Source organism: Palaemon carinicauda, chromosome 7, assembly GCF_036898095.1.
Source record: "Palaemon carinicauda isolate YSFRI2023 chromosome 7, ASM3689809v2, whole genome shotgun sequence".
NCBI classification, from domain to species: Eukaryota; Metazoa; Arthropoda; class Malacostraca; order Decapoda; family Palaemonidae; genus Palaemon; species Palaemon carinicauda.
In genome coordinates this window covers 61,011,553-61,036,936 of record NC_090731.1, presented here as the reverse complement: position 1 = coordinate 61,036,936, position 25,384 = coordinate 61,011,553, and the positions used below count along the sequence as shown (strand labels likewise).

At 37.0% G+C, this 25,384-nt stretch overlaps 3 protein-coding genes across 3 annotated transcripts; all 3 read right to left on the bottom strand.

The window, feature by feature from the left end:
- Positions 1-3,994: 3,994 nt before the first annotated feature.
- On the bottom strand, positions 3,995-6,556 carry LOC137643584 (mite group 2 allergen Gly d 2.02-like). Its single transcript, XM_068376310.1, has 5 exons — positions 6,491-6,556; positions 6,084-6,165; positions 4,948-5,052; positions 4,519-4,703; positions 3,995-4,371 (listed from the first exon to the last, which is right to left on the bottom strand). The coding sequence occupies exons 2-5, from the start codon at positions 6,151-6,153 to the stop codon at positions 4,288-4,290; spliced, it is 444 nt and encodes a 147-aa protein (XP_068232411.1). The 5' UTR covers positions 6,154-6,165; positions 6,491-6,556; the 3' UTR covers positions 3,995-4,287.
- Positions 6,557-12,935: 6,379 nt separating this feature from the next.
- On the bottom strand, positions 12,936-15,469 carry LOC137643583 (mite group 2 allergen Gly d 2.02-like). The gene is made up of 5 exons (XM_068376309.1): positions 15,402-15,469; positions 14,995-15,076; positions 13,856-13,960; positions 13,429-13,613; positions 12,936-13,282 (listed from the first exon to the last, which is right to left on the bottom strand). The coding sequence occupies exons 2-5, from the start codon at positions 15,062-15,064 to the stop codon at positions 13,199-13,201; spliced, it is 444 nt and encodes a 147-aa protein (XP_068232410.1). The 5' UTR covers positions 15,065-15,076; positions 15,402-15,469; the 3' UTR covers positions 12,936-13,198.
- A 6,457-nt stretch (positions 15,470-21,926) lies between these two features.
- Positions 21,927-24,616, bottom strand: LOC137643582 (mite group 2 allergen Gly d 2.02-like). Its single transcript, XM_068376308.1, has 5 exons — positions 24,483-24,616; positions 24,076-24,157; positions 22,920-23,024; positions 22,451-22,635; positions 21,927-22,304 (listed from the first exon to the last, which is right to left on the bottom strand). Exons 2-5 carry the CDS (start codon positions 24,143-24,145, stop codon positions 22,221-22,223), a joined length of 444 nt encoding a protein of 147 aa, XP_068232409.1. The 5' UTR covers positions 24,146-24,157; positions 24,483-24,616; the 3' UTR covers positions 21,927-22,220.
- Between the last annotated feature and the right edge of the window lie 768 nt (positions 24,617-25,384).

The window sequence follows — 25,384 nt, the reverse complement described above, 5'->3', positions numbered from 1 at the left end:
ATGGACTAACATATCCTCCCTTAAGATATGCCCCATCCATCTCCACCTTGATAATCTAACTATATCGTTCACATTGGACAGCCCTGCCACCTCACGAATTGCAGTATTTGTTGTAATATTGCTCTTGCTATTTTATTCCCAAAATCCTTCTTAATGATTTATTCTAGAAGGCAAGAAATTTTGCATCACTTGTTACAGTGCTGTACCACGACTAGTACCCCTAAGTTAATATCAATCTTACAAGTTAAATGTATATTTTGTTTGTGCTTTGAACTGATATTTGATTTGACCTCCAAACTGTTTTTAGCATTCCCATTGCTTGGTCTAGCCTCCCTATTCTCTCCTTGAATTATGTAACTAGTGATCCATTGCTGGTAATGATGATTCCTAGGTATTTGAAAGAGTTTAAGTTGGATAATATCAGTCATGTTATAAACCAGTTCATCTGATCACCCCTGAATCTGCATGATCTCAATCTTTCTCTGGGTGATCAACAATCTAACCTTTTTCCCCTCCAGTACTAACCTAACAATCATTTCCTGTATTTCAGTCATTATAGAGGCAATTAGAAATATATCATTTATGTATTCAAGATCACACAATCTCTGGTCCCCTTTCCATTGAATGTTATTATTCATTTCTTGCATTGCCTTGTTTATAATATGATTAATCACCATAATAAACAATAGAGGGGACAGTATTCCACCTTGTAGTACTCCAGTCTTGACTTCAAATACATCTGTAACACTACCATTAACCATTACACTACAACAAGTTCCTCTATGCATATCCAATATGGTGTTTACAATATTGTTTGGAATCACATAGTGCATCAGAGTCTTCCTTAACATAATACGTGAAATACTATCAAATGCTTTCTCACAATCAACAAAGCATAAACCAAGGTGATTTTAGATCGTTACACTGTCGAGCTATATGTCATAGAATAAAATAATGATCGTCACACCCTCTCATCATCATCTCCTCGGCACATCCCCTACACTTTCTGAAACCTGCTTGCTCTTTTTAAAGTATTCTAGCTATTACAAGTTCTATTCAATTCAATATTACCTTGAAAAAGACTTTCAGACATACTCGTGACTATGTGATCCGTCGACACTTCCCACAGTCTCTCAAATCTCCCTTCTTGGGTACTCTAACAATAATCCATTTCTTTTCCATTTAAATGATTGAATAATTCATTGAACACAATGGGATTTTGAATCTCATCAACCTTCGTCTTTATCCTGAGCTTTTAAATCAATACTTCTCCATTTATCATTTCCTACTTTAGTTCACCAAACTTTCAGCTGGTCTTCACAAAGCACTAGAAGAGTTGGAAGACCCTGGTAAGTTTTAGTTTTTTAGTTGTTTGATTGCCAGAACAACCTCTGCCAATCTAATGTCATTTACATCTATAGGAAGATCGTGTTCGGTCTCAAGGATGTCTTCCTCGTCTGTTCAGTGTCTCTTCCAAATGTTCTTTCTATCTAGCTTTAATTTCACATTCCTTAATTAGATTTCCATTTTTATTTCTGGCAGGTTTCTCATTTCTCTTCCTCTTCTTTCCAGTGATTTCTCGAATACCCTCATGTCCACATCTTATATTTCTCCAATTTCCTCCAATTATATTATGCTCTGTGTTATCTGCAGTAGAATCTATGAACCTTTGTTTGTCTCTTCTACAACATTTCTTTAGTCTACTATCAAGGCTCATATATTCAGTTCGTAATAAGGTCAGTTGTGGGATGTTTTCCTTTAATGATTCAAAGTCAAGTTTTGCTGTTCTTCTATTCTCTGTCAGTTTCCATGTTTCCCAAGTCATCCATTTCTTTCTTCTTACCCCCCCCTTCCCTGTCCGATTGTAATGTTGGTAGATTCCTGAAAGATTTCTTCAACTCCAACGTTTTACTGTCATCTATCTCTACTTCTTCATCAGGTAACATCTCTAAGATTGTAAATCTATTCATGCACTCTATAATGTAATCATTCTTTACACTACTTTGTTGTCTTGGCTTTTCAATGTCATATCTGGGAGGTAGGTTTATATTAGCTTTCCTAGTCATCAACTTGTGTCTAAGTATTGAGAAAAGTTTCTGGCCGCTTCTTTATCAGCTCCCCGTCGAAATCTGACATCGAGTAGTGAGTTTTTACCTTTTTTTATCTATTACGAAACTCTCAATTTGGTTGCAATATTTTCCACAGGCAGATGTCCAAGTATACTTGTGTAGCCTATATCTCTGTGTTCAAACTGTGTTCTGTCTATTATCAATTCCTTGGCTAAACAAAATCTGGTAAATCAAACACCATTATCATCACTTTACCCTACACCATAGACACCCATGTATTCACTAAAACTATCATCATCATTAGCCTACGTAGTTTTGCATTTATGTCCCCCATACAAAACGGATTTTGAGCAAAGTGAAAAATCTATTTTTGGTTGAGATAGCCATGTCGTCCTGATGGAAGGTTCCTTTTGGTAGCTTTCTAAGGGATATTTGCTACAGTGATACTCCCAGAGAATTAACCGAAGGTCTCCAGAATTCTAACACCTTGCGCGAGTATCCATAGTATAACTTTAAAGGTATCGCATAATGTCAGGGGACGTATCTTTAGATACGACACATAGCAATCTTCACCCCGAATAGATTTAACTCTTTGAAGGGGAAGAGTGGCGAATGAAAGGGGAGCCGTTATCTAGGTACCCGGTGGAACTCCTATCCGCACTACTACCGGCTGCCATTCCTTTTTCTGTAGCATCTAATCTAAGTGCGCTCCCAAATTATCACATTTTGGCACCTTGTTAACCACTTCTTGTAATTTACCATAAAAGCGGTCCTTTCAATTAGTATCTGTTTCATCAGTAGAACATACTATAATAGTCATACTTCATGACTAGATTTCAGCCTTGCATTCATAATTCTTCCATCCACTGGTTCATTGCCCTAATGCTTGGCCAGCTTGTTTGCTCAAAACCAATCCTGCTCCTTGATAGTGAGTCCCATCTTCTCCCCAATGTAGCAACTACTTTCCTCCGTCTAATGCTCTCTTCTCGAACCCAGTCAGTCTTGTTCCAATGCGACCGCATATATCTAGGCCATACTTTACAAAATCTGCCAAAAGCTGCTCTATTTTCCCACCCCGGTTCATTGATCAGACATTCCAATATCCAATGTTAAGCTTACTCTTCGGATTTATAAACTTATTCATATTTACTAACCGTGAAATTCTTCGCATCCTTCTCCCACTTAAGACTGCACGGAACTAAGGGTCATTTCTGTGAATTCCTTGAAGTTTCATAAGCAGATTTCTTGAACTTTTAACACTGGATTCGGTGCTATTTATTTGCACTAACCTTCTTGTTAATCTACTCCCAAGATGGTGGAGTTTCATCAGTGAAGGGAATAAAAGTATGCTATCGCGCTCACTTGTTTAGCACATCAGCAAAGATGGTAGCTGCTGTTGCTCAAGTACCTTTTTGGAGCCACAAGTGAGAATTGAGTGTATATTGATGATCAAAAGTAGAAAGCCATCCAAAAGGATGTAGCTGCTTCATACTTAAGAAAGTACGCATAATACACCACATATGTATCATCATCATCATCATCATCATCTCCTCCTACGCCTATTGACACAAAGGGGCTCGGTGATGCTTCACCAATCATCTCTATCCTGAGCTTTCAAATCAATACTTCTCCATTCATCGTCTCCTACTTTAGTTCACCAAACTTTCAGCTGGGCTCCACAAGGTGCTAATAGAGTTGGAAGACCCAGGCCTATATAGCTGAGGACTCTCTCTCTCTCTCTCTCTCTCTCTCTCTCTCTCTCTCTCTATATATATATATATATACATATATATATATATATATATATATACACATATATATAAGCGGTCACCATGCTAAGCGTGGCTATAGACCCGACGTTGTTTATCTTCATCGATCGAAGCTAAAAGGCAGGTAATTTTGGCAAACAGAATAAAAAAGCCACAGTAATTTTAACTTTATTTAATAAATGGATCATTTGCCTTCACGGCCATAATAATAAAGGTTCCTCTTACGTGTGACGTCACAGAGATCACAGTATGTTTTGAAAAGCTACTGCTGGATCATGAAAGTTGTTTCTCTTTCAAACTTGTTTCGAAACCTCTTTATCTATCAAGAGGAATGACAAAAGGCATATATGTAGAATTAAAGCTCCCAGGAAGTAAACACAACATAAATGTAATGATATTAGACTCATACATAACATAACAGCTTAGTAAATCCATTCATCTTCCTAGTCTTATGCAATGACAGCCGGCAATTTGGCACAAGTTTGGTAACCTTTGTTTGAATCGATCAGCTTGAAGGTTATCATCGTTTGGATCTGATGAGAAGAAAGGAGAATGAAAATGTTAGTATCCAGAATTATCATGAGATGCAAATTTAAGATTATATCAAACTATTTGTCTATCCCTCCCTTCCTTTCTCCCAATCTCAGTAAACAACAAGCAAATAGTGGAAAAAAATTTACCTTTGGGTACTCAGGAAGAACCACCGCCTCAAACTTCCAGTCGACAAAATCCCCAGCCTTGATGGGACAAGGAGAGTCGGTTCCTTCGAGCCCCTTGCAGGCGTCAGTGTCGATGCCAGGCCATGGGACCTCTAATCCGCCAAGGTTTGCTGATGCGCCAATCGTCAAGGTGTCGGTATCAACGCCTGATTTAGTTTTGTGAAGATAGATTTGAAATATTTACTAGGGGGCTATAATTTAAAAGTAGCAACCTATCAAATGCAACCTTTTTTCATTTATTCTACAAGCCTAAATATGATTTTTAAAAGCTAGTGCCAAGTGCTAAAAAAGGGAGTTTTACTTGTTTAAAAGATCAGAGAGACATACTTGAGGTTTACTCATGCTAAAAGTTTAAAATTCACTTTAGAAAGTACTAAATAAGTTTCTTACTTGAGGTGAACTTGAAGTTGATCAAGTAAGAATGGCCCCTTTGCAGCACACAAGGAGGCGTGGGACAATCGGCAACGTCCAACACGACGTCTATTCCAATGGATCCTGAAACAAGAGAGGGGTGTGTTACGTGAAATCTGCTTCGGTGCAAATACTTCGTAGCATGAGAGTTGCTCAATTGATTTGATTAGAGTTATTTCTTATAAAGATTTGAATTTATTATTCAGTGCCCAAGTGTAAATAGAGTAAAACAATACAGTTATTATATAAATGTTAGAGTTTGGACAGCACGATGAAAAATAGAACCAAGAACAGGATATAAAGCAAGGACAATTATGAACCGAAGGATCATGGCAAAGATCCTAGGTTCTAAACGGATCCTGTGCCTATGGTACACTGTGTGATGTGTACTGACGCACTGAAATGGAGCTTTGATACACCAAAGCAGGCACGAGACACCCCAAGACAATCCTCACTAGTTTCTTTCATCTTTGTTGACACATTGAAGAAGCTCCCAATAGACATTCGAAAGTTTGAGAGGTTTTCAAGACGAAGCTGAAGACATTTGTCTTATTGCTTCGATAATGTGGATATTACAATCAACTCAGAATACGCTGTATAGTACTCTTAATTCATAAGAATATATACGACAATCAGGGTCTTATAAATTTTGTTGGGTACAAGGCTTACCGCCTGTAAGATTACAAGAGCCTGTGTCTGACCGCAAGTCGAGCCAGGCAATCTATAAGAACAACAACAGTGTGTGTGTGTGTGTGTGGTGTGTGTGTGTGTTTCCATGAATGATATAACAAAAAACGGCCCTGAAAGTAAGTAATTAATGCTCTTGATACGAACCAACACGGATTTTTAGTGATTTATGCAGTAAACTAGTTATTTCATATTTCTTGTTAAAAGTAACTTAATCCCCAAGTGTTTAATTTTCTTAATGAAAATAACTAATTTTCAGATTGGATTATCTTTCCATGGCAAAAAAATTAGAGTAATTCTTTAAAGTAATTAAGCATATAATAGTTTTATTTTCATTATAATCCTAAATTTATCTTAGAGAGAGAGAGAGAGAGAGGAGAGAGAGAGAGAGAGAGAGAGAGAGGGGGGGGGGGGAAGCATTCTCTTACCGCAGTCTTGGAATTGAGTAGCTACAGCCAATGCTAAAACGGCCGAAAGGATGATGTAGACCCCTTGCATTTTTGGTCGTCTCTGAAATAATTGAATAAATGTGTAAAATAAATAATCACTTGCATAACTAATAAGGAAATTATTCACTCTGAGCCAAAATCGATATAGTCAATTCATAGACCTGAATCAAGGCGAGAATTGGTAAAACTCTTTAATATCCTGAAGGTTTTCAAGTATATTCAGATTTGTCGAATCAGCCGTCCATAATTTGCCTAAATTGTCATCAATTACGTCTTCTAATTCACCCAAATCTCAGTTCTTATCTTTTCTTATAAAATTGTGAATTCTATTTTAAAATGATAATAATAACAATAATATTAATACTAAGTTTCGACTGTTCTACTACCTGACAAGTTGCTGGTAGAGATCAAGAGGAATTTAGCTTTCTGCTGATGTATGGCTCAAGATGAGTTACTGGCCTAGTGGTTAAATTGCTGATGTTTATATATACCCAGAAAAGAGTAGGGTGGGGGCGGGGGAGAACTGCATTTCTGGCGCCAGGAAGTGTTCGTGAGAAATCATGGAAGAAGAACATGATTGTGTCTCGAAGGTAAACTTATACAACGGAAGAACTTCTTGTGAAGGTCATTGGGAGGTGGGAAAGTTAAGATAGATAATTGGCTTAACTGATTCATATTCGATATTTGTTTCTTGTGCAAATTAAGGAGACCGTCTGCTATGCCATGATTTTTTTTTTTTCTAATTATTCAAAATGCGCAATTTCTATGTATGTTTTAGACATATAATACCTTCATCATATAAGAATTACAAGTAATTTTGATCAAAAATATTTTGATGTATGAGCAAATATTATGATAAAAAAAAAACTTTAGGTATATTTTTTCTCCACTAATATGACACCAATTACATTGAAAATTATACCAAAAACTTTTTTTATAAATCGAATATTTGTGTGACAGATTTTTCATTTTCCTTGTTTTAAAGGATTTTTTTCTTTAATTTTCTTCGTCTAGACGTAAATTATTCATGAAAAAGAGAAAAGGGAAAATCAAAATTCTGGTATACAAAATTGTGGGATTTTTATTCATCTTTTCAATGATATCTTTCTCTCTAAAATCGAACAATAATTTTGAGTTATGAGCTCCCAAAGATTGCGATAAATTTTCGCTTCTTTTCTTTAAAAAATCAAGATAGCATTATTATGATAACTTCATTTTTTACTTTCATTGTTTATTCCTACATAAACGCACTCGAGGTCTTTAAAACCCTAACTTTACTAATACACTATGCGTAAGGGAGTCATGAGTTTGCCATGGCCTCTCATTGTTGCCAGAGTTTTTAGTTAGAATGTTCCAGCTTTCTACTCCTATTCATGTTTCCCTCTTTTTTGTTGCTCTTTTCTTACTTTTTATTCTTTCTATGACCTTAGGTAACATTGACCTTGCTATAAAGTTCACGAGGACGTTGCGAAAACACAATATACATACGAATTGCAAGTAAAAACACACAAAACTTATTTGAAAACTCTGGCGGCTATTCTCGTAGCTTGTACTTTCGAGTTTCGTTCACCAATCACCTACCCTCTAATGCCTTCCCTCTCTACCAGACGTACGAGATTTCGAAACATAAGTGAAAAAAAAAAATCGCTATATATATGCAGAAAATAAACATACAAAGACGATTCTGTCAAATTCAGTCATGCAGATGACGCAGTAAGGATGACGTCATCATTTAAAGACCACTATCTTCCTTATTTGTAAAAATAATTGGCCGAAACTTGTAGAGAGCATGTACGATATGTTTCTGCATATATGAAAGAAATTAGATAAATTTTCGACTTCAGAAAGTTTAAATGTCAAAACATCATAGCGGACGGTCCTCATTAAACTACGTCCTAATAATTGAATAATTTAGAAGTAGTTTAATTTATAGTTCTAAAGAAAAAAAATTGAATCCGAGAGATATTCAAGCTCATTTTATCTTTATGGGCGTTTTTACATCTACCGTTCGTTCGTTTTAGATTGTTTTGCCGTTTGCAAGACACGAGCTCTTGCGTTGGTAGCCCTGTAAATGTCTATCATGTTCAGCAATCAGCTTTGTTTTCATTAATATGTCAGTTTCCTTGGTGCTAAGTTCACCAATAAAATCTCTTCTGTCATTTTCGTATGCACACCTCAGCTTCGGCATTCCGGATCTTTTCGGTTTGAGTGCCTATCGAATTTAAATGTTTTTTTTTATTCCAAAGTATGTATTTTTGATGTGGGAAAACCCTAAAATGATAACCATTTTGTGGAGAAATTGTTTATTAACACTTAAATTGGCTTATATCAATCAATATCTTACTGAAATGCTGCGATTTCTCTGTGCGCTCTTCTTGATTTTCAGGGCACTACTGAACCTAAGAAAACCCACCTAACCTAGCATAGGGGCCCTGTATCCCTACCTAGGCCTACCGGGGGGGGGGGGGGGGGGGGCCTCCGCCCCCCCCCCCCCCTGCGACCCCCCCCTTTAGGCCACAGTGATTTTCGGGACACTACCGAACCAAATACAACCACCTAACCTAGGGCCCTGTACCCCTACCTAGCCTAACCCCTGCGACCCCCCCCCCCCTTACAGCCACTACCTATCACATCCATCAATAAATAATTTCTCCACAAAATGGTTATCATTTTTGGGTTTTCCACATCAAAATACATACATTGGAATAAAAAAAAAAAAACATTAAAATTCGATAGGCACTCAAACCGAAAAGATCCGGCATGGATGATTTCCTTTCTTTACATTTTATTTGTTTCTTGAGATTTTGTTCTCCATAATATCTCACCCCCTTTCATATTTCTAAGACTTTTATTCCGCAATCTTACTGGATTAGGGTGATCATTCCACAACCTGTCACTGGTGGAATAAAATAATGTTTTAGTGTTGAGTCTTATGATGGAGACGGCAACGTATCAGAATTCCGTAAACAAGATAAATTATGTTTCTCAATTCTTCTTTTAAATACGAATTAACATATGCTACTTTACGTAATAATTACCGTTAATGGAGTAGTGCCTGTTATACATACAATATATGTATATTTTATTACTAAGAAGATGTTATAATTCTATTGTTGAGAAACAATACTACTATTTAAGATCAAAATGGCGGAAGTTGTTTTGAACTTGTGCCTTGTGGTTGCGGTGTGTTTGCAATTGCAAGAGATGACTGGACTATCCACCACTTCCATGGTCCTTCTCAACTCAGAGTCAGTGCAATGTCTCGTTACTAAAGCGTTGCTTCAAGACACAGGTAACGTGTGAGATATTGCTCTAATAGTATTTATATTGTATGAATTATGTGCTGGTTTCTAAGCTGTTAGCCTATGCTAGAGAGTACAAAGTTGTTGTCATTGTTATTAGCAGAGGCCAATGTGTAGCCCAGCCTTGTTTACTGTTTGTCATGAATGTTTAAGCCACCACAATTGCAATTGAAAATTTGCTGTTCCTATTAGTAAGTTCTGACAGCAACATTAAAAATCTTGAGTATTTCAGTGCGCGAAGAAAGCAAAACTAACTTCTACGTAATTTTTACATCTATAGGCCTATCTACTTCTGTCAGTATCGTGAAACTGGATCAGATTTGACAATAATTCAAGTCTAATATCTCGGTGCTGGGGTAAGGGAGGCCATTCAGATAGGCGATGTGAAAGAGTAGCTGACGAGACTTTACCTACATTCTCAAGTAATACATCGGTGCACTTCAAGGTTGGTTAGAAGTTAGGTGAAATTGTTTTTACCGTTATTATTATTAACTGACATATTTTTTCATGAACTAGGATAGTGAGATAATTTTCAAGACCTTGTTAACATTCACAGTATATATTTTTTTCTTATTTTTCTATCAAAAACTTTCCAAAATCCCGTTGTCACATAAAATCACCTCCCTAGTCCTCACTTCATATCTCTGTGACAGTTGGGAGCCTGGCACTTTGGAAATTTAAATCCTAGACCTAGTAGGGTTTAATCCCATAGAATATCAGTAATTAATCCTTTCTAAGGATTATGATGGGATTCCCGGTCACCCTATTATCAGCTCTCCGTGCCTAACCCCATTCTATTCATACGTTTGTGTGTTATCTTGTTCTCATCGAATCACAATTGAGGGTTATGAAAGAATAATTTGGGCCGCAGATGACAGGATCTCATACCTTATTTAGATCTTTATCAGGCACTTCATAGATTGTTATCAATACTATCTTTTGAGAAATAACGCCATCTGTGCATTGCTACATGTTCGTTGGACGTTATCGTGCCGAATAATATTTTCAACATCGGTCTAGGTCTACTTATCTTACATTATTCTTTTTGTTTTTCAATTCTCATGATATCAAGTTTCCTCTATTATTCACTATATTTTTTTTTCAATATCCAATCTCTTACGAAAATTATAATAATCTTCCTATACAGTTTCAACATTAAAATACTGTTTGGATATGCTGTATGCCTAAATCATTATATACCCTGCAGGTTGCAACTATATACTGATCTTGCCTTTCCAATGCTCCTTTTTTTTATAGATTTAACGAAGATAATTCTTTGTTCATTCATAGTCTGAAAGGGGTAGGTTGGATGGTTCCTCTTGAGATTACCGGATGTCAGTGGCCTTGACCCTAGTTCAAATGTGGCCCTAGTTGAAACATAGCCTTGGTTCAAATGTGGCCCTGGTTGAAATGTGGCCTTGGTCCAAATGTGGCCCTAGTTGAAACGTGGCCTTGGTTAAAATTTGACATTGATTCAAATGTGGCACTAGTTGAAACATGGCCTTGGTTCAAATGTGGCCCTGGTTCAATTATGTACCTGGTTCAAATGTGACCCTAGTTGAAACATGACCTTGGTTCAAATTTGGCTCTGGTTCAAATGTTGTCCTCGTTGAAACGTAGCCTTGGTTCAAATGTTGCCCTGTTCAAATGTGACCTTGCTCCAAATGTGGCCCTAGTTGAAACGTGACCTTGATTCAAATTTGACATTGGTTCAAATGTGGCACTAGTTGAAACATGGCCTTGGTTCAAATGTGGCCCTGGTTCAAATGTGACCCTAGTTGAAACATGATCTTGGTTCAAATGATGTCGTAGTTGAAACGTGGCCTTGGTTCAAATGTGGCCTTGGTTCAAATTTGGCACTGGTTCAAATGTGACCTTGGTCCAAATGTGACCACAGTTGAAACGTGGCCTTGGTTCACATGTGGCCTACGTTCAAATGTGGCTCTGGTTCAAGTATGGCCCTAGTTGAAATGTGACTTTGGTTCAAATGTGGCCCTAGTTGAAATGTGGCCTTGGTTCAAATGTGGCCCTAGTTGAAAAGTGGGATGTGTTCAAATGTGGTCCTGCTTCAAATGTGACCCTAGTTGAAACATGAACTTGATTCAAATGTGGCTCTGGTTCAAATGTTGTCCTAGTTGAAACGTGGCCTTTCCCCTACACCTTAGACACCCATTCATTCACTAAAACTATCATCATCATTAGCCTACGTAGTTTTGCATTCATGTCCCCCATACAAAGAAGACTATCACATTTTGGCACCTTGCTAACCATCTCCTGTAACTTACCATAAAAGCGGTCCTTTCAATTGGTATCTGTTTCATCATTAGAGCCTACTATAATTGTCATACTTCATGACAAGATTCCAGCCTTGCATCCATGATTCTTCCATCAACTTGTTCATTGCCCTAATGTTTGGCCAGTTTGTTTGCTCAAAACCAATCCTACTCCTTGATAGTGAGTCCCATCCTCTCCCCAGTGTAGCAACTACTTTTCTCCATCTAATGCTCTCTTCTCGAATCCAGTCAATCTTGTTCCAATGAGACCGCATATATCGAGGCCATACTTTACAAAAACTGCCAAAAGCTGCTCTATTTTCCCACCCCGGTTCATTGATCAGACATTCCGATATCCAATGTTAAGCTTACTCTTCGGATTTATAAACTTATTCATATTTACTAACCATGAAATTCTTCGCATCCTTCTCCAACTTAAGACTACATGGAACTAAGGGTCATTTCTACCATCTGTGAATTCACTGAAGTTTCATAAGCAGATTTCTTGAACTTTTTAACACTGGATTCGTTGTTATCTATTCGCATCAACCTTCTTGTTGATCTACTCCCTGGATGGTGGAGTTTCGTCAGTGAAGGGAATAAAAGTATGCTATCCGCACACTTGTTTAGCAGATCAGCAAAGATGGTTCCCGGAGTGTAGCTGCTGTTGCCCAAGTACCTTTTTGGAGCCACAAGTGAGAATTGAGTGTATATTGATGATCAAAAGTAGAAAGCCATCCAAAAGGATGTGGCTGCTTCATACTTAAGAAAGTACGCATAATACACGACATATGTATCATCATCATCATCTCCTCCTACGCCTATTGACGCAAAGGGCCTCGGTTACGCTTCACCAATCGTCTCTATCTGAGCTTTCAAATCAATACTTCTCCATTTATCATCTCCTACTTTAGTTCACCAAACTTTCAGCGGGGCTCCACAAGGCACTAATAGAGTTGGAAGACCCAGGCCTACATAGCTGAGGACTCTCTCTCTCTCTCTCTCTCTCTCTCTCTCTCTCTATATATATATATATATATATATGTATATATATATACACATATATATATGCATATATATTTATATATATATATATATATATACATATATATATATATATATAAGCGGTCACCATGCCAAGCGTGGCTATAGACCCGACGTTGTTTATCTTCATCGATCGAAGCTAAAAGGCAGTAATTTTGGCAAACAGAATAAAAAAGCCACAGTAATTTTAACTTTATTTAATAAATAGATCATTTGCCTTTACGGCCATAATAATAAAGGTTCCTCTGACGTGTGACGTCACAGAGATCACAGTATGTTTTGAAAAGCTACTGCTGGATCATGAAAGTTGTTTCTCTTTCAAACTTGTTTCGAAACCTCTTTGTCTATCAAGAGGAAATACGAAAGGCATATATGTAGAATTAAAGCTCCCAGGAAGTAAACACAACATAAATGTAATAGTATTAGACTCGTAGATAACATAACAGCTTAGCAAATCCCATTCTTCTTACTAGTCTTATGCAATGACAGCCGGCAATTTGGCACAAGTTTGGTAACCTTTGTTTGAATCGATCAGCTTGAAAGTTATCATCGTTTGGATCTGAAGCGAAGAAAGGAGAACGAAAATGTTAGTATCCAGAATATCATAACATGCAAATTTCAGAATATATCAAAATGTTGGTCTATCCCTCCGTTCCTTTCTCCCAATCTCAGTAAACAGCAAGCAAATAGTGGAAAAAAATTTACCTTTGGGTACTCAGGAAGAACCACCGCCTCAAACTTCCAGTCGACAATATCCCCAGCCTTGATGGGACAAGGAGTGTCGGTTCCTTCGAGCCCCTTGCAGGCGTCAGTGTCGATGCCAGGCCATGGGACCTCTAATCCGCCAAGGTTTGCTGATGCGCCAATCGTCAAGGTGTCGGTATCAACGCCTTATTTTGTTTTGTGAAGATAAATTTGAAATATTTACTAGGGGGCTATAATTTAAAAGTAGCAACCTATCAAATGCAATTTTTTTTAATTTATTCTACAAGCCTAAAAGTAATTTTTAAAGCTAGTGCCAAGTGCTAAAAAGGGAGTTTTACTTGTTTAAAAGATCAGAGAGACATACTTGAGGTTTACTCATGCTAAAAGTTTAAAATTCACTTTAGAAAGTACTAAATAAGTTTCTTACTTGAGGTGAACTTGAAGTTGATCAAGTAAGAATGGCCCCTTTGCAGCACACAAGGAGGCGTGGGACAATCGGCAACGTCCAGCACGACGTCTATTCCAATGGATCCTGAAACAAGAGAGGGGTGTGTTGCGTGAGGTCTGTTTCGGTGCAAATACTTCGTAGCATGAGAGTGCTCAATTGATTTGATTAGAGTTATTTCTTATAAAGATTTGAATTTATTATTCAGTGCCCAAGTGTAAATAGAGTAAAACAATACAGTTATTATGTAAATGTTAGAGTTTGGACAGCACGATGGAAGAAATGAACCAAGAACAGGAGATAAAGCAAGGACAATTATGGACCGAAGGATCGTGGCAAAGATCCTAGGTTCTAAATGGATCCTATGCCTATGGTACACTGTGTGATGTGTACTGACGCACTGAAATGGAGCTTTGATACACCAAAGCAGGCACGAGACACCCCAAGACAATCCTCACTAATTTCTTTCATCTTTGTTGACACATGGAAGAATCTCCCATTAGACATCGAGAGACTGAAAATATTAAGGCTTCCAAGACGAAACTGAAGACTCTCTTGTTGTCTAATTGCTCCGATAATGTGGATTTTACAATTAACACAGAATACGCTGCATAGTACTCTTAATACACAAGAGTACGACAAACAGGTCTTATAAATTTTGTTGGGTACAAGGCTTACTGCCTGTAAGATTACAAGAGCCTGTGTCTGACCGCAAGTCGAGCCAGGCAATCTATAAGAACAACAACAGTGTGTGTGTGTGTGTGTGTGTGTTTCCATGTATGATATAACAAAAAACGGCCCTGAAAGTAAGTAATTAAGTAATTAATGCTCTCGATATGAATCAACCCTGATTTTTGGTGATTTATGAAGTAAACTAGTTGAGTTATTTCATATTTCTTGTTAAAAGTAACTTAATCCCCAAGTGTTTAATTTTCTTAATGAAAATAACTAATTTTCAGATTGGATTATCTTTCCATGGCAAAAAATTAGAGTAATTCTTTAAAGTAATTAAGCATATAATAGTTTTATTTTCATTATAATCCTAAATTTATCTTAGAGAGAGAGAGAGAGAGAGAGAGAGAGAGAGAGAGAGAGAGAGGGGGGGGGAAGCATTCTCTTACCGCAGTCTTGGAATTGAGTAGCTACAGCCGATGCTAAAACGGCCGAAAGGATGATGTAGACCCCTTGCATTTTTGGTCGTCTCTGAAATAATTGAATAAATGTGTAAAATAAATAATCACTTGCATAACTAATAAGGAAATTATTCACTCTGAGCCAAAATCGATATAGTCAATTCATAGACCTGAATCAAGGCGAGAATTGGTAAAACTCTTTAATATCCTGAAGGTTTTCAAGTATATTCAGATTTGTTGATTCAGCCGTCCATAATTTGCCTAAATTATCATCAATTACGTCTTCTAATTCACCCAAATCTCAGTTCTAATCTTTTCTTATAAAATTGTGAATTCTATTTTAAAATGATAATAATAACAATAATATTAATACTAAGTTTCGACTGTTCTACTACCTGACAAGTTGCTGGTAGAGACCAAGAGGAATTTAGCTTTCTGCTGATGTATGGCTCAAGATGAGTACTGGCCTAGTGGTTAGACGGCTGATGTTTATATATACCCCAGAAAAGAGTAGGGTGGGGCGGGGGAGAACTGCATTTCTGGCACCAGGAGAAATCATGGAAGAAGAACATAATTGTGTCTCTAAGGTAAACTTATACAACGGAAGAACTTCTTGTGAAGGTCATTGGGAGGTGGGAAAGTTAAGATAGATAATTGGATTAACTGATTCACGTTCGTCATTTGTTTCTTGTGCAATTAAGGAGACCATCTGCTATGCCATGATTTTTTTTTTTTTATTATTCAAAATACGCAATTTCTATGTATGTTTTAGACATATAATACCTTCATCATATAAGAATTACAAGTAATTTGATCAAAAATATTTTGATATATGAGCAAATATTATGATAAAAAAAAAAACTTTAGGTATATTTTTCACCACTAATATGACACCATTTACATTGAAAATCATACCAAAACTTTTTTATAAATCGAATATTTGTGTGTGACAGATTTTTCATTTTCCTTGTTTTAAAGGATTTTTTCTTTAATTTTCTTCGTCTAGACGTAAATTATTCATGAAAAAGAGAAAAGGGAAAATCAAAATTCTGGTATACAAAATTGTGGGATTTTTATTCATCTTTTCAATGATATCTTTCTCTCTAAAATCGAACAATAATTTTAAGTTATGAGCTCCAAAAGATTTGCGATAAATTTTCGCTTCTTTTCTTTAAAAAATCAAGATAGCATTATTATGATAACTTCACTTTTTACTTTCATTGTTTATTCCTACATAAACTCACTCGAGGTCTTTAAACCCTAAGTTCACTAATACACTATGCGTAAGGGTGTCATGAGTAACGAGTTTGCCATTGGCCTCTCATTGTCTTTTAGTTAGAATGTTCCAGCTTTCTACTCCTATTCATGTTTCCCTCTTTTTTGTTGCTCTTTTCTTACTTTTTATTCTTTCTATGACCTTAGGTAACATTGACCTTGCTATAAGTTCACGAGGACGTTGCGAAAACACAATATACATACGAATTGCAAGTAAAAACACACAAAACTTATTTGAAAACTCTGGCGGCTATTCTCGTAGCTTGTACTTTCGAGTTTCGTTCACCTACCCTCTAATGCCTTCCATCTCTACCAGACGTACGAGATTTCGAAACATAAGTGAAAAAAAAAAACGCTATATATATGCAGAAAATAAACATACAAAGACGATTCTGTCAAATTCAGTCATGCAGATGACGCAGTAAGGATGACGTCATCATTTAAAGACCACTATCTTCCTTATTTGTAAAAATAATTGGCCGAAACTTCTAGAGAGCATGTACGATATGTTTCTGTATATATGAAAAAAATAGATAAATTTTCGACTTCAGAAAGTTTAAATGTCAAAACATCATAGCGGACGGTCTCATTAAACTACGTCCTATTAATTGAATAATTTAGAAGTAGTTTAATTTATAGTTCTAAAAAAAAAAAAAATTGAACTCGAGAGATATTCAAGCTCATTTTATCTTTATGGGCTTTTTACATCTACCGTTCGTTCGTTTTAGATTGTTTTGCCGTATGCAAGACACGAGCTCTTGCGTTGGTAGCCCTGAAAATGTCTATCATGTTCAGCAATCAGCTTTGTTTTCATTAATATGTCAGCTTCCTTGGTGCTAAGTTCACCAATAAAATCTCTTCTGTCATTTTCGTATGCACACCTCAGCTTCGGCATTCCGGATCTTTTCGGTTTGAGTGCCTATCGAATTTAAATGTTTTTTTTTATTCCAAAGTATGTATTTTGATGTGGAAAACCCTAAAATGATAACCATTTTGTGGAGAAATTGTTTATTAACACTTAAATTGGCTTATATCAATCAATATCTTACTGAAATGCTGCGATTTCTCTGTGCGCTTTCTTGATTTTCAGGGCACTACTGAACCTAAGAAAACCCACCTAACCTAGCATAGGGGCCCTGTATCCCTACCTAGGCCTACCGGGGGGGGGGGGGGGGGGGGGGGGCTCCGGCCCCCCCCCCCCCCTGCGACCCCCCCTTTAGGCCACAGTGATTTTCGGGACACTACCGAACCTAATACAACCACCTAACCTAGGGCCCTGTACCCCTACCTAGGCCTAACCCCTGCGACCCCCCCCCCCCCTTACAGCCACTACCTATCACATCCATCAATAAATAATTTCTCCACAAAATGGTTATCATTTTTGGGTTTTCCACATCAAAATACATACATTGGAATAAAAAAAAAAAAAACATTAAAATTCGATAGGCACTCAAACCGAAAAGATCCGGCATGGATGATTTCCTTTCTTTACATTTTATTTGTTTCTTGAGATTTTGTTCTCCATAATATCTCACCCCCTTTCATATTTCCAAGACTTTTTTCCCCAACCCTTACTGGATTTGGGTGATCATTCCACAACCTGTCACTGGTGGAATAAAATAATGTTTTAGTGTTGAGTCTTATGATGGAGACGGCAACGGGTATCAGAATTCCGTAAACAAGATAAATTATGTTTCTCAATTCTTCTTTTAAATACGAATTAACATATGCTACTTTACGTAATAATTACCGTAATGGAGTAGTGTCAGTTATATATACAATATATGTATATTTTATTACTAAGAAGATGTTATAATTCTATAGTTGAGAAACAATACTACTATTTAAGATCAAAATGGCGGAAGTTGTTTTGAACTTGTGGCAGGGTTGCCAGTTTGGCCTTTTTTCCGGCCAAAAAAAACTCAAATTTGACCTTTTGTATTTAAATAGGTTGCCCTTTAGTAATATGAAAAAAGCCGAGCCTTAAATACTATATTTTTGACCTTTTTCTATTAATGGGTTGGCCTTTTAAAGATGCTGTTGATTAAAAATTGACCTATTCTCATTTAGAAAACCTGGCAACCCTGACTTGTGGTTGCAGTGTGTTGCAATTGCAAGAGATGACTGACTATCCACCACTTCCATGGTCCTTCTCAACTCAGAGTCAGTGCTATGTCTCGTTACTAAAGCGTTGCTTCAAGATACAGGTAATGTGTGAGATATTGCTCTAATATTATTTAAATTGTATGAATTATGTGCTGGTTTCTAAGCTGTTAGCCTATGCTAGAGAGTACAAAGTTGTTGTTATTGTTATTAGCAGAGGCCAATGTGCAGCCCAGCCTTGTTTACTATTTGTCATGAATGTTTAAGCCACCACAATTGCAATTGAAAATTGGCTGTTCCTTTTAGTAAGTTCTGACAGCAACATTAAAAATCTTGAGTATTTCATTGCGCGAAGAAAGTATAACTAACTTCTACGTAATTTTCTACGTAACGTTTTACTTATATAGGTCTATCTACTTCTGTCAGTATCGTGAAACTGGATCAGATTTGACAATAATTCAAGTCTAATATCTCGGTGCTGGGGTAAGGGAGGCCATTCAGATAGGCGATGTGAAAGAGTAGCTGACGAGACTTTACGTACATTCTCAAGTAATTTAGTACATCGGTGCACTTCAAGTTGGTTAGAAGTTATGTGAAATTGTTTTTACCCTTATTATTATTAACTGACATATTTTTTCATGAACTAGGATAGTGAGATAATTTTCAAGACCTTGTTAACATTCACAGTATATATTTTTTTCTTATTTTTCTATCAAAAACTTACCAAAATCCGTTGTCACATAAAATCCCCCTTCATATCTCTGTGACAGTTGGGAGCCTGGCACTTTGGAAATTTAAATCCTAGACCTAGTAGGGTTAATCCCATAGAATATCAATAATTAATCCTTTCTAAGGATTATGATGGGATTCCCGGTCACCCTATTATCAGCTCTCCGTGCCTAACCCATTCTATTCATGCGTTTGTGTGTTATCTTGTTCTCATCGAATCACAATTGAGGGTTATGAAAGAATAATTTGGGCCGCAGATGACAGGATCTCATACCTTATTTAGATCTTTATCAGTCACTTCATAGATTGTTATCAACATTATCTTTTGAGAAATAACGCCATCTGTGCATTGCTACATGTTCGTTGGACGTTATCGTGCCGAATAATATTTTCAACATCGGTCTAGGTCTACTTATCTTACATTATTCTTTTTGTTTTTCAATTCTCATGATATCAAGTTTCCTCTATTATTCACTATTTTTTTTTCAATATCCAATCTCTTACGAAAATTATAATAATCTTCCTATACAGTTTCAACATTAAAATACTGTTTGGATATGCTGTATGCCTAAATCATTATATACCCTGCAGGTTGCAACTGTATACTGAATTTGCCTTTCCAATGCTCCTTTTTTTATAGATTTAACGAAGATAATTCTTTGTTCATTCATAGTCTGAAAGGGGTAGGTTGGATGGTTCCTCTTGAGATTACCGGATGTCAGTGGCCTTGACCCTAGTTCAAATGTGGCCCTAGTTGAAACATAGCCTTGGTTCAAATGTGGCCCTGGTTCAAATGTGGCCTTGGTCCAAATGTGGCCCTAGTTGAAACGTGGCCTTGGTTAAAATTTGACATTGATTCAAATGTGGCACTAGTTGAAACATGGCCTTGGTTCAAATGTGGCCCTGGTTCAAATATGTACCTGGTTCAAATGTGACCCTAGTTGAAACATGACCTTGGTTCAAATTTGGCTCTGGTTCAAATGTTGTCCTCGTTGAAACGTAGCTTTGGTTCAAATGTTGCCCTGTTCAAATGTGACCTTGCTCCAAATGTGGCCCTAGTTGAAACGTGACCTTGATTCAAATTTGACATTGGTTCAAATGTGGCACTAGTTGAAACATGGCCTTGGTTCAAATGTGGCCCTGGTTCAAATGTGACCCTAGTTGAAACATGATCTTGGTTCAAATGATGTCCTAGTTGAAACGTGGCCTTGGTTCAAATGTGGCCTTGGTTCAAATTTGGCACTGGTTCAAATGTGACCTTGGTCCAAATGTGACCACAGTTGAAACGTGGCCTTGGTTCACATGTGGCCTACGTTCAAATGTGGCTCTGGTTCAAGTATGGCCCTAGTTGAAATGTGACTTTGGTTCAAATGTGGCCCTAGTTGAAATGTGGCCTTGGTTCAAATGTGGCCCTAGTTGAAAAGTGGGATGTGTTCAAATGTGGTCCTGCTTCAAATGTGACCCTAGTTGAAACATGAACTTGATTCAAATGTGGCTCTGGTTCAAATGTTGTCCTAGTTGAAACGTGGCCTTTCCCCTACACCTTAGACACCCATTCATTCACTAAAACTATCATCATCATTAGCCTACGTAGTTTTGCATTCATGTCCCCCATACAAAGAAGACTATCACATTTTGGCACCTTGCTAACCATCTCCTGTAACTTACCATAAAAGCGGTCCTTTCAATTGGTATCTGTTTCATCATTAGAGCCTACTATAATTGTCATACTTCATGACAAGATTCCAGCCTTGCATCCATGATTCTTCCATCAACTTGTTCATTGCCCTAATGTTTGGCCAGTTTGTTTGCTCAAAACCAATCCTACTCCTTGATAGTGAGTCCCATCCTCTCCCCAGTGTAGCAACTACTTTTCTCCATCTAATGCTCTCTTCTCGAATCCAGTCAATCTTGTTCCAATGAGACCGCATATATCGAGGCCATACTTTACAAAAACTGCCAAAAGCTGCTCTATTTTCCCACCCCGGTTCATTGATCAGACATTCCGATATCCAATGATAAGCTTACTCTTCGGATTTATAAACTTATTCATATTTACTAACCGTGAAATTCTTCGCATCCTTCTCCCACTTAAGACTGCACGGAACTAAGGGTCATTTCTACCATCTGTGAATTCACTGAAGTTTCATAAGCAGATTTCTTGAACTTTTTAACACTGGATTCGTTGTTATCTATTCGCATCAACCTTCTTGTTGATCTACTCCCTGGATGGTGGAGTTTCGTCAGTGAAGGGAATAAAAGTATGCTATCCGCACACTTGTTTAGCAGATCAGCAAAGATGGTTCCCGGAGTGTAGCTGCTGTTGCCCAAGTACCTTTTTGGAGCCACAAGTGAGAATTGAGTGTATATTGATGATCAAAAGTAGAAAGCCATCCAAAAGGATGTAGCTGCTTCATACTTAAGAAAGTACGCATAATACACGACATATGTATCATCATCATCATCTCCTGCTACGCCTATTGACGCAAAGGGCCTCGGTTATGCTTCACCAATCGTCTCTATCTGAGCTTTCAAATCAATACTTCTCCATTTATCATCTCCTACTTTAGTTCACCAAACTTTCAGCGGGGCTCCACAAGGCACTAATAGAGTTGGAAGACCCAGGCCTACATAGCTGAGGACTCTCTCTCTCTCTCTCTCTCTCTCTCTCTCTCTCTCTCTCTCTCTATATATATATATATATATATATAAGCGGTCACCATGCCAAGCGTGGCTATAGACCCGACGTTGTTTATCTTCATCGATCGAAGCTAAAAGGCAGTAATTTTGGCAAACAGAATAAAAAAGCCACAGTAATTTTAACTTTATTTAATAAATAGATCATTTGCCTTCACGGCCATAATAATAAAGGTTCCTCTGACGTGTGACGTCACAGAGATCACAGTATGTTTTGAAAAGCTACTGCTGGATCATGAAAGTTGTTTCTCTTTCAAACTTGTTTCGAAACCTCTTTGTCTATCAAGAGGAAATACGAAAGGCATATATGTAGAATTAAAGCTCCCAGGAAGTAAACACAACATAAATGTAATAGTATTAGACTCGTAGATAACATAACAGCTTAGCAAATCCCATTCTTCTTACTAGTCTTATGCAATGACAGCCGGCAATTTGGCACAAGTTTGGTAACCTTTGTTTGAATCGATCAGCTTGAAGGTTATCATCGTTTGGATCTGAAGCGAAGAAAGGAGAATGAAAATGTTAGTATCCAGAATATCATGAGATGCAAATTTAAGAATATATCAAACTATTTGTCTATCCCTCCCCTCCTTTCTCCCAATCTCAGTAAACACTAAGCAAATGGTGGAAAAAAATTTACCTTGGGGTACTCAGGAAGAACCACCGCCTCAAACTTCCAGTCGACAAAATCCCCAGCCTTGATGGGACAAGGAGAGTCGGTTCCTTCGAGCCCTTTGCAGGCGTCAGTGTCGATGCCAGGCCATGGGACCTCTAATCCGCCAAGGTTTGCTGATGCGCCAATCGTCAAGGTGTCGGTATCAACGCCTTATTTTGTTTTGTGAAGATAGATTTGAAATATTTACTAGGGGGCTATAATTTAAAAGTAGCAACCTATCAAATGCATTTTTTAAAATTTATTCTACAAGCCTAAAAGTAATTTTTAAAGCTAGTGCCAAGTGCTAAAAAGGGAGTTTTACTTGAGATGTAGGCCTAGTCTACTGCTGCTATAAGTCTAAAAATCTGTTTAAAAGATCAGGGAGACATACTTGAGGTTTACTCATGCTAAAAGTTTAAAATTCACTTTAGAAAGTACTAAATAAGTTTCTTACTTGAGGTGAACTTGAAGTTGATCAAGTAAGAATGGCCCCTTTGCAGCACACAAGGAGGCGTGGGACAATCGGCAACGTCCAACACGACGTCTATTCCAATGGATCCTGAAACAAGAGAGGGATGTGTTGCGTGAGGTCTGTTTCGGTGCAAATACCTCGTAGCATGAGAGTGCTCAATTAATTTGATTAGAGTTATTTCTTATAAAGATTTGAATTTATTATTCAGTGCCCAAGTGTAAATAGAGTAAAACAATACAGTTATTATATAAATGTTAGAGTTTGGACAGCACGATGAAAAATAGAACCAAGAACAGGATATAAAGCAAGGACAATTATGAACCGAAGGATCATGGCAAAGATCCTAAGTTCTAAATGGATCCTATGCCTATGGTACATTGTGTCATGTGTACTGACGCACTGAAATGGAGCTTTGATACACCAAAGCAGGCACGAGACACCACAAGACAATCCTCACTAGTTTCTTTCATCTTTGTTGACACATGGAAGAATCTCCCATTAGACATCCGAGAGACTGAAAATATTAAGGTTTTCAAGACGAAGCTGAAGACTCTCTTGTTGTCTAATTGCTTTGATAATGTGGATTTTACAATTAACACAGAATACGCTGTATAGTACTCTTAATACACAAGAGTACGACAAACAGGTCTTATAAATTTTGTTGGGTACAAGGCTTACTGCCTGTAAGATTACAAGAGCCTGTGTCTGACCGCAAGTCGAGCCAGGCAATCTATAAGAACAACAGCAACAGTCTGTGTGTGTGTGTGTGTGTGTGTGTGTGTGTGTGTGTGTGTGTTTCCATGTATGATATAACAAAAAACGGCCCTGAAAGTAAGTAATTAATGCTCTTGATATGAACCAACCCGGATTTTTAGTGATTTATGCAGTAAACTAGTTATTTCATATTTCTTGTTAAAAGTAACTTAATCCCCAAGTGTTTAATTTTCTTAATGAAAATAACTAATTTTCAGATTGGATTATCTTTCCATGGCAAAAAATTAGAGTAATTCTTTAAAGTAATTAAGCATATAATAGTTTTATTTTCATTATAATCCTAAATTTATCTTAGAGAGAGAGAGAGAGAGAGAGAGAGAGAGAGAGAGAGAGAGAGAGAGGGGGGGGGGAAGCATTCTCTTACCGCAGTCTTGGAATTGAGTAGCTACAGCCGATGCTAAAACGGCCGAAAGGATGATGTAGACCCCTTGCATTTTTGGTCGTCTCTGAAATAATTGAATAAATGTGTAAAATAAATAATCACTTGCATAACTAATAAGGAAATTATTCACTCTGAGCCAAAATCGATATAGTCAATTCATAGACCTGAATCAAGGCGAGAATTGGTAAAACTCTTTAATATCCTGAAGGTTTTCAAGTATATTCAGATTTGTCGAATCAGCCGTCCATAATTTGCCTAAATTGTCATCAATTACGTCTTCTAATTCACCCAAATCTCAGTTCTAATCTTTTCTTATAAAATTGTGAATTCTATTTTAAAATGATAATAATAACAATAATATTAATACTAAGTTTCGACTGTTCTACTACCTGACAAGTTGCTGGTAGAGACCAAGAGGAATTTAGCTTTCTGCTGATGTATGGCTCAAGATGAGTACTGGCCTAGTGGTTAGACGGCTGATGTTTATATATACCCCAGAAAAGAGTAGGGTGGGGCGGGGGAGAACTGCATTTCTGGCACCAGGAAGTGTTCGTGAGAAATCATGGAAGAAGAACATGATTGTGTCTCTAAGGTAAACTTATACAACGGAAGAACTTCTTGTGAAGGTCATTGGGAGGTGGGAAAGTTAAGATAGATAATTGGCTTAACTGATTCATATTCGATATTTGTTTCTTGTGCATTTAAGGAGACCGTCTGCTATGACATGTTTTTTTTTTTATTATTCAAAATACGCAATTTCTATAAATGTTTTAGACATAATACCTTCATCATATAAGAATTACAAGTAATTTGATCAAAAATATTTTGATATATGAGCAAATATTATGATAAAAAAAAAAACTTTAGGTATATTTTTCTCCACTAATATGACACCAATTACATTGAAAATTATACCAAAACTTTTTTATAAATCGAATATTTGTGTGACAGATTTTTCATTTTCCTTGTTTTTAAAGGATTTTTTCTTTAATTTTCTTCGTCTAGACGTAAATTATTCATGAAAAAGAGAAAAGGGAAAATAAAAATTCTGGTATACAAAATTGTGAGATTTTTATTCATCTTTTCAATGATATCTTTCTCTCTAAAATCGAACAATAATTTTAAGTTATGAGCTCCAAAAGATTTGCGATAAATTTTCGCTTCTTTTCTTTAAAAAATCAAGATAGCATTATTATGATAACTTCACTTTTTACTTTCATTGTTTATTCCTACATAAACTCACTCGAGGTCTTTAAACCCTAAGTTCACTAATACACTATGCGTAAGGGTG